The 10,116-nt window shown below is 38.9% G+C and overlaps 1 protein-coding gene across 1 annotated transcript; it reads left to right on the plus strand.

Annotated features, from left to right (window-relative positions):
- Positions 1-2,733: 2,733 nt before the first annotated feature.
- Positions 2,734-9,220, plus strand: LOC130916403 (dispanin subfamily A member 2b-like). Its single transcript, XM_057837112.1, has 2 exons — positions 2,734-4,506; positions 8,949-9,220. The coding sequence occupies exons 1-2, from the start codon at positions 4,288-4,290 to the stop codon at positions 9,099-9,101; spliced, it is 372 nt and encodes a 123-aa protein (XP_057693095.1). The 5' UTR covers positions 2,734-4,287; the 3' UTR covers positions 9,102-9,220.
- Positions 9,221-10,116: the final 896 nt, after the last annotated feature.

Consider the following 10,116-nt stretch of genomic DNA (forward strand, 5'->3'; position numbering starts at 1 on the left):
CGTCAGCTTTGCTCATTAATATTCATGACGTTAGCAACTGTTGCTAGGGGGGGGGTCAAACTTTGTTTGTTTGTCCCCCATGCTAGATGCATGTAAATTGTGTATACACGAGATGTTTACTGAGCTAAACCTACCAATTCTGGTAGATGTGGAAGAACATACAAATGCTCAGTTAAAGCAGTACTTCTCAAATAGTGGGGCGCGCCCCCCAAGGGGGGGCGCAGAGCGATGCCAGAGGTGGCACATGTGACCTCGGGGAACATGCTTTTTTTTTCTTTCTTGTTTTGCCATACTAGAATAAAGTGTACTTGCGCATCCACTCAGTGGGTGGCAGTGGCGCTCTCATTTTCAAAGTGCGTGCAGTATTTTTGAAGTAAGCAAGCGCACACAGACGAGAGATATGAAGAGCTGTGCGCCGTTTTCGAAAGCCGTTTTCCGGCCGAACTCACGTCTCACGCAGCGACTCACTGTCTTCTCGGGTTCTAGCGTACCCGCCCAAGACGTGCCATTTTCGGCTTGGGATCGTCACGACGACCGCCGTCACCTACGGTTCTCCCTCGGCCGCCGAGAATGCGCTTTTTTCGGACCGTTTGCCTTTTGGCTTTGACATTTAATACAGTGGTAGGTCAGGAAAGACCACTGTTTACTGTGTCTAAAAATGATTATAGCGGACAGCCGGAAGCCAAATCAATTAAGACGCCACTTAAAGACATTAGACCCCAATCTCATTGATAAGCCGCTTGGTTGTTTTTCAGCGAAAACGTGCCGAATATTGCCAATAATCGTCCCGCTTTGTCAGTGTTATATAAGTAAACCAGTGAGCACTGTAAGTAGGTGAACTATCACATTTAATATTTTGTGGCCCCCTCTTTGTCAGCAATAACTGCAAGACAACAGCAATTGTCAGTAAGAAAATTAAATGAACAGCGTTGTTGTTGTTGTTGTTTTTTTTTTGTTTTTGTTGTTGTTGTTGTTTTTATTAGACAGCAATGGCTTCTTCCTTGGTGTCCTCCCATGAACACCATTCTTGGCCATAGTTTTACATATAGTTGATGTGTGCACAGAGATATTGGACTGTGCCAGTGATTTTTGTAAGTCTTTAGCAGACACTCTAGGGTTCCTTTTTACCTCTCTGAGTATTCTGCGCTAGACTCTTGGCGTCATGTTTGGTGGACGGCTACTCCTTGGGAGATAAGCAACAGTGCATAACTCTCTCCGATTGTTGACAACTTCTCTGATTGTCGATTGATGAACATGCAGACATTTAGAGATGGTTTTGTATCATTTCCCAGCTTTATACAAATCAACAATCCTTAATCACAGGTTGTCAGACAGCTCTTTTGACCGAGCCATGATGCACATCAGACAATTCTTCTCATCAAGACATTTCTTACCAGGTGTGTGTTTTATAGTGGGCATGGCAGCTTTAAACCACTCATCAATGACTGGGCACACACATGAATTAAAATGTTTGGTAGAAATTGGTTTCAATTGCTCTTTAAGACGCTCTTTAAGACTCCTTGGGCAGAGAGTTCACTTCCTTATTTTTTCCTCTTCTGTCATCATTTGCATGCTATCCTCATTAAAATGTGAAAACCTATAAATGTTTGGGTGGTTTTAGTTAAAGCAGACACTGTATTTTCATTTGCGTGATTTTGGCAAAGATCAGATCACATTTGATGGGGATTTTATGCAGAAATGTGAGAAATTCCAAAAGGTTCAGATTAGGGTTGTTCCGATCATGTTTTTTTGCTCCCGATCCGATCCCGATCGTTTTAGTTTGAGTATCTGCCGATCCCGATATTTCCCGATCCGATTGCTTTTTTTTTTTTTTGCTCCCGATTCAATTCCAATCATTCCCGATAATTTTTCCCAATCATAAACATTTTGGCAATGCATTAAGAAAAAAATGAATAAAACTCAGACGGATATATACATTCAACATATAGTACATAAGTACTGTATTCGTTTATTATGACAATAAATCCTCAAGATGGCATTTACATTATTAACATTCTTTCTGTGAGAGGGATCCACGGATAGAAAGACTTGTAATTCTTAAAGGATAAATGTGACTTTGTATATTGTGACTAAATATTGCCATCTAGTGTATTTGCTGAGATTTCAGTAAATGATACTGTAGTCATTTAACTGTTCTGCCCAAATGCATGATGGGAAGTACAACCATGACTGTGCGTAGTGGCTAGGCATGTGCCGGTATGAGATTTTGACGGTACGATAACCGTGAGCAAAAATACCGCGGTTTCACGGTATCACGGTATTGCAATCATAGCTCCAAAATTTTGAGATGTATGGGTTTTCCAAAAAAAAAAAAAAAAAAAAAAATTTTTTTCCATTGAACAGGATTTTTTTTTCAAAACTTATTTGCAAATTGGAACATGAATATTATGTGAAAATAATCAAAAAATAAATATTTTAAATATAAAATTCAAATATATAGAACCTAGACTATACCCACAGCCACAGCTCAAGTTGCTCAATATTAGAGTAAAAAGAAAATAATTGCTATAAAAAAGTAAAAACACTTCTAAATAAAATTAAAAATATATACTTTATGACTTTTCTTTTGTGTGTGTGTGTGTGTGTGTGTGGGGGGGGGTTCGCGATTTTCAGCCACTGTGTCAACTCTAGTCTACATGATGCCATGCCTTTGTGTTAAAAAGAACAAAAATTTAATAAGTTAATAAGTTAGTTAAAAATTTATAAGTTAGTTTTATAAATTAGTTAAAATGTAAATACTGTTGTGGAAAGGTTTCATCTAAAAAAAAAAAAAAATAAATAAATAAATAAAAAGTGAGGAGTGAGACCTCCCTCTCTCAATTAGCGATCTTTGACGCGCTCCTTTTTCTTCCCCCTTCATTCAAGCTTGTTTCTCACTCAGCGGCTGAGAGTTATAAAACCTCGACAAAGCTGCTCTCCCAGCTTAGCTTAGGCTAACATTCGTCTTTGTAAGTTTTAGTTAGTTTGTATATTGAATTTGAAAGGAAAATGTGTGTTTTGTTTTTGGCGAACTTTTTAATGTTGCTATTGCTATCCTGTTGAACCGAATCACACGTGGAAAAATACAATTGTACAACGTTTTAAATGTATTCATTTGTATATTTCACTACGATTTGAGAGCTCAATAAATTGAAGAAAAGTACGCCTTGTGTTTGGAGGGCTTCTTTTGGGGGTTTGCTGGCTGTTTAGCTGAATAGCATCACTGACACTCACGGCAACAAACGGGAAGGGTGAGCGCTGCCGCACCAAGTCACTTCGGCTGCATTTTGGCACATGAAAAATAGCGAATACCGTACTAAGGTGTGACGGAAAATTTTAGTGGTTTTGAAACCGCGACGTTTTCACACCACGGTAAACCGTGAAACCGGTAACCGGCACATGTCTAGTAGTGGCACCAATTGATATATCTTCTCTCCGTTGGAAAATAACATAGGGTGTTAAGAAAAAGATCAGCTATTATAGATTGAACGCGACAATGCGTGAGTGGGTCGTGCAGCGCATGCGTTAATTGCGTTAAATATTTTAACGTGATTAATTTTTTAAAAATTAATTACCGCCATCAACGCGATAAATTTGATAGCCCTACTTTAAGCCAAAACTAAAGACTCTGGATGAGTGTAAAACATTATGTCTGTAACGTTACAATTACAAAACCATTTGATAAAAAAATATATGTATATATTAAAAAAAGGCCTGTCCGATATTTTTTTGCCGATTCCGATACTTTAAAAATGACGTGATCGGACCCAATCAATCGGCAGATACTTTTTCATACCAGTGTACATTCCCTTTGAAGGCAACATGCATATGGTCTCAAAAGCGGTGATGGTAAACCAATGTTTACATTATCTGATATCATTTTAAAATGCTTTATTGGCCGATATTATTGGCTACCCAATAATATCGTACGTGATGTAAATTTCAAGACCATTCTTGGTTTTGTCTCTGTCTCAACTCCCAAAAGTCTTGGTCTTGTCTTAGAAAGTCCGTTGAGGCGACTTAAAATTTTCTGTTAATGCAGCAAGACTACACTTTAACTTAATATGATTTTAAGGAAAAACCCTTACAAATGCATTCGACTTTGGTGTTAATAACATTCAACCCCATCTTTAAAAGTGTGATAACATGCTTTTTTTCACTAACTTTTGTTTCCTCCTTTGTGCAAAAATATGAACCACCTCACTTCCTCTTTCAAAAAAAAAAAAAAAAAAAAAAGCAATGGTATACATGGAAATCAAGTAGCTTCCCGCCTTTAGTTCGAGACTCATGCATGCAGCCATGTACCCAGCAACCAACCAGTCTGTTGTCGTTCCAATGCTGCCCGCCAACTCTTATCCCCACCAACCGGCCACGGTGGTTCAGCACACCACTGTCAACGTGACCAGGGAGAGGGTGCGTGACCACATTATATGCTCCCTCTGCTCTTTCGTCTACATGTGCAACCCTTTGTGCTTGGGATTGTTGGCGGTCATCCACTCCATCAAGGTGAGATTCAGCACTTTTTTCTGTTGGGTGACCCCAAAAAACGGGAACTTTTTAACATTTTAAAAAAGAAAGAGTGATGGAAGAAACATTTTTATTTATAGTAATTGAAACCTTAAAACATGCCATTTAAGAAACAATGGTCTAATTTTATTTTACTTTTATGAAAATGACATTCCTTAAATGGCGTCCTCTTGTACAGATGCATTCTTGAAATCTGCGCTGGGATACTGTGAATTTCATCCCGAATTCACGATGGTTACTAAAATGGCACATTGCTTGCTCAAGGTTACTGTCTCGCAGTGCTGTCACTTGCTAATGTCTGCCAATATGCAAAATTTCAGACAGCAGATGTCAAGAATGCATTCATGCAGGCAGGGGCGGACTGGTAATCTGTAGCTTCTGGAGGATCACAGAACGGCCGGTGCTCTGGACGGCCGGCGGCCGCCAATACATACATCACTGTTTTTATCCCCTCTATAGACCCTACTCATCCACGTCACAAAATGACGTGTCGCTGCATCCGGCCGCCATATTGTCCGTCAATTTTTAGCCCTATTCTCAATGGTTTCAATTAGTCGTGCAATTTATAGAGCAATTCATGGAAGCCCCGGTGTGTTCTGACGCTGTAAACTCATTGGATGTGTTGCATAAAAGGCGTTATGTGGAAAAGCTTCAGTTTATCCATTCGCCAGATCCATATTTGATGCCTACATCGATGTTTTTCGACCCACTGTCTTCGCCGTCTCTGCCTGACATCTGCTACGCTGATATTTACAATTATCTTGTCCACACAAAATCAGCCTATTCTCACGAAAGTTTGAAAAACTTTAAGAGCTTGGAGGCTTATAAATACTTCGTTGCTGGTTGGGTGAAATAGGTCCTCGTCCACGAAAATTCGGCAGGAATCTATCTTGTGCTTGGGAAGGTGAGTTACGAAATTTTCAATTCAAAATCTTTTGTTATTGCTAACATCCACTGTCAAGTCTAATGTATTTCATGTTGTTTGTAAATGGAGTTAAGGCTTTTAATGTTTATATGGTTTAGCGATAGCACTCTCACTACATACATACGTGTATGTTGTCGGCGATTAGCCTAGCAATGATCTTAATTGTGGTTATTTGTCAGCCCAAAACCCTCTAAGTATATCTTAAATGCATCTTACCGGATATAAAATGACTACTACATAGTCTGTGGTGATTTTTTGGTGCCCAGTTTTCACGTCGAATTGCAGCCGTCCATTTCGCTCGCCTCTTTGGATCCCTCGGAATACGGTAAAACTTCAAGTCTCTCCTTCCATCTTCTCTGTTAGTGCAACCAACAGCCACACACGCCTTCACCATTTTGATTATTAATGTTAAGGAGCAGAAAAACACGCCGTAAATAGGAGGAATGTACGTAGCCGTAACAGGTTAACACTATGTTTTGACGGACAATGGCGTACCGCACGCAGGCTATTTTTAGACCGTGACGTCGCATCGTAAAGCGGAAGTAAAGCCGAAGTGGGACATTATAGACCCGCCCTCGCATAGACCCCACGTAAAAAGTGCTACTTTTCGCCGGTAATCTTTCAAAAACGAACATGGCGATCACGCATTGCTTTTTTGGAACTTGTAGAAACGACTCTAGACATTACGACCATGAAGGATGTTTTCTTCATACGTTCCCGGAAACCAAAAACTCGGGAGGAAAAAAATGTGAAAACCAAATCAACTTGCGCGGACTTTAACACCAGCTCGGCGAATCCATTCGCGTTTCATATGCAGTAAACATTATGTTGGGTTGGCATGGTCTTTCAGAGGACAAAGAGGTAAGCCATTTTTATATTTTTACTTTATTTTTTTTAGCGTAACGTTGTGCCGTACTGCTTCTGTCTGACAATGAATGACCTGAAAAAACTACAATGGTATCTGACTGCCACTGTTACCGTTTCTGTTTTATATATATATATATATAAAACAACTTTAGTAAGGGGGAAGTGTAAATAAATTATAGGATTAAGATGTGTTATCAATGAAAAAATTTAAAGTGTTCATTGGCTGTCACTGAGTAGCATTTGCGACCGCTACACAAAGCTAACTAAATTACCCCCAAGAACGGTAAGAGACGTAGGACAACCAGAGGATATATAAGAAAGACAGGGCTGATGGTAAAGGATAGCTTGTTGAAACCGGAGAATGTCATTGTCAGTCGCGACGATTAAAAAAAAGCTAAAGCTATGCTTAGGTCGGCTCGTTTTTTTCGTCTTTTTCAGCCTTCGACGCTAAAGCCATTTCTTTAACTGAACATTTTTATGTTCTTCCACATCTATGCCAGTCAATTTGGCACCAGGCACATCATTTTCGGAGAGAATTGGTAGGTTTAGCGCTGTAAACATCTCCTGTGTACACGATTTCCATTCATTTCCTATTAGGGACAAATGGTGGCTTGTCCTTGCATAGCAACCGTAGCTAATGCCATGAATATTAATGAGCGGAAGTGACGTGTTGCTTGCGGTACGCCATTGGGCGGTACCATTCAGGAGAGCGGAGTTGTGACGTCACGTGGGTAGGGTCTATACTCTGTGATTTTCTACAGTTCGCATCCAGTCCGACAGGTGGCAGCAATGCACCTGGCTGAAAGACTTGTTGTGGCCCACGAAGGGGCAGGATAGAGCGATAAGAGCTTTGGCGGACTTTCTAGTTGCCACGGGTTGAGATGGAGAGGGTTACTTGCTAGGTATATTAGCAATTGCCAAACATTTTAGCTGTAAAACCACGTATGTACACGCAGCAGCAATATTAATTCAGAGGAAATATAACAAAATATTAATAAAATGAATGGTTTACTTTAAAGTTTAGGTAGTTAAATTGATATGATATATATGTTTAATCATTTATATATCGTTTTGTTTTCTGGTTAATACTTTCCAATGGAGGTTACAGGATTTGTCTTGAATGTTTATTGTATTTTCATTGAAATTTATTATTTGTGTGGCAAGATTAATTATGGCATAAACAATGAAGTCATTTTATAGACACGGGATAGGTGTTATTATAATCAATTGGATACATAAAAAATAAAAAATAAAATAAATTATTTTATTTGTTTATTCAGGTTGATTATAGAGCTAGGGCAGAAGATGAATCCAACTACAGTTCATCCTTGCAGTACTTTGAGCGCCCCAAGTCAGACAGTCACAGTCTAGACCAGGGGTGTCCAGACTTTTTGCAAAGGGGGCCAGATTTGGTGTGTTAAAAATGTGGGGGGCCTACCTTGGCTGACGTCCTTTACGTAGAACAATATATTTAAGCAAATTTTAGCAAGCCATTGTGTGTGTCACATTTGCTTTATTATTTTTTTAAATTAATAATTTCAACAATCTCGCAACCAGCCTTTGTGGGTTACTCTTTCAAATCTCGGGCTCTTGCGAAATACTGCTGCTGTGAAATTAAACTAGCTTCAAGTTGCTTCAGTTTATCGCTATGTATCTTCCCTGTAATCTTGTCATACATGTCAGCCTGTCTTGTTTGGTAATATCGCCTCACATTGAACTCTTTAAAAGCAGCGACTGTCTCTTTGCAAATGAGGCAGACACAGTTGTTGCATATTTTAGAGAAGAAATAGTCCAATTTCCACCTATCCTTGAAGCGGCGGCCATCGCAATCAACTTTCTTTTTTTTGTTGATTGTCGCCATTTTAGAAAATTGGGAGTAAAGGGTCACACGGGGTAATGTTGCGTGGAGTGCCGCTGCCTTTTAGTGGGTAAATGAGGAGCAGCATTTAGTGTGTAAGCTAATTCATATGCTGATAGCAGTGCTGCTGACCAGTTTATTAAGTCTGTGTGTGGACCAGACGTTCTTGATTTTATGACAGAGGCTGGGGGCCGGATGAAATTTGTCCACGGGCCACATTTGGCCCCTGGGCCTGACTTTGGACATGTCTGGTCTAGACACATTTTCTTCATTTTTCTCTCAAAGTGAACGAAATTGATGCATTGTACAATAAAATATTTTTTAAAATTCTCCTAGGGGGGCATGCCCCCGGACCCCTCTATAGGGTGTGTACAGCGATTCTTGTAGGCTGGGCTGAGTCAAACTCCAGGGCTGCTTTTTAGTCCCAGTCCGCCCCTGCATGCAGGATGACGAAATTTAAAGATTTTTTTTTTTTTTTTAATGAAAATTCTGATTGTTTCTTGACTAGCATGTTTTAAGGTTTCAATTAGTATGAAATAACTATTTTATTTCCATTACTCTTGGTTATATAGGATTGTTGAAAAGTTCATGTTTCCTTTAGGTCACATTATTTATTCATTTATTTATTTATGAACTCTGTCTTCCACGGAAGGCGATAGACATCCAGTCCATTTTGACTTGACTTTGACCAGTCAAAAATGGATTGGATGTCGATTGTTGTAAATGGCACGTCAACATTTCATCATGAATTGTATATTTTTTTATTTTCAGGCCAGAGACCGTAAGGTGATAGGAGACCTCGAGGGAGCGAAAACGCATGCCACAATCGCCTTGTACCTCAACATTGCAGTCTTTGTCATTCTTGGCCTGTTTGTCCTTAGTGGCATCATCACACTTTCAATCACTCAGTCTCATTTACGATAGTATTATGGGCCGCGCTATAATACCTGGAATTAGATATGCGTCAAAAAAGATTCAAACACTGTACGCACCGATGCGCTGGTCAAAAAAATAAACCGTTTGTTAATGTGGTACCCGTTTTTGAATTTGCATTCTGTTTTGCACCTTGCTTTTGCAGTATGTTATTTAAAAAAATGTGTTTGTTTGGAATAACTGCATGTTTGTTATCTGAATAAACGAGGACTGTCAAAATTATCGCGTTAACGGGCGTTAATTGATTTTTTAAAATTAATCACGTTAAAATATTTGACGCAATTAACGCAAATGCCCCGCTCAGACACATTTAAATGACAGTACAGTGAAACGCTCACTTGTGTTTTATGAAGCTTTGCCGCCCTCTGCTGGCACTTGGATGCGACTGATTTTATAGGCTTCACCACCCATGAGCATTGTGTAAGTAATTATTGACATCAACAATGGCGGGCTACTAGTTTATTTTACAAATTTTATTAAAACGAAAACATTAAGAGGGGTTTTAATATAAAATTTCTATAACTTGTACTAACATTTTTCTTTTAAGAACTACAAGTCTTTCTATCCATGGATCGCTTTAACAGAATGTTAATAATGTTAATGCCATCTTGTATATTTATTGTTATAATAAACAAATGCAGTCCTTATGTACCGTATGTTGAATGTATATATCCATCTTGTTTCTTATTCCAACAATAATTTACAGAAAAATATGGCATATTTTATAGATGGTTTGAATTGCGATTAATTGCGATTAATTACGATTAATTTTTAAGCTGTAATTAACTCGATTAAAATTTTTAATCGTTTGACAGCCCTACAATAAACACAATTTTTTTTTTCATGTTTAATGTTTTTAAAATATCCGATTAAAAGAAAATGAACTAGCCCAGACAAAACGCGCTGTCATTCTGTTGTCAAACGCAATGGAATAACAGCAAGTAGGCGTAAAACCCAAATGAGCAGAGAGACTCAGCGGAAGCCTGCAAAGCACATAACCAAGAGG

This window comes from Corythoichthys intestinalis, chromosome 5 (genome assembly GCF_030265065.1).
Source record: "Corythoichthys intestinalis isolate RoL2023-P3 chromosome 5, ASM3026506v1, whole genome shotgun sequence".
Taxonomy (NCBI): Eukaryota; Metazoa; Chordata; class Actinopteri; order Syngnathiformes; family Syngnathidae; genus Corythoichthys; species Corythoichthys intestinalis.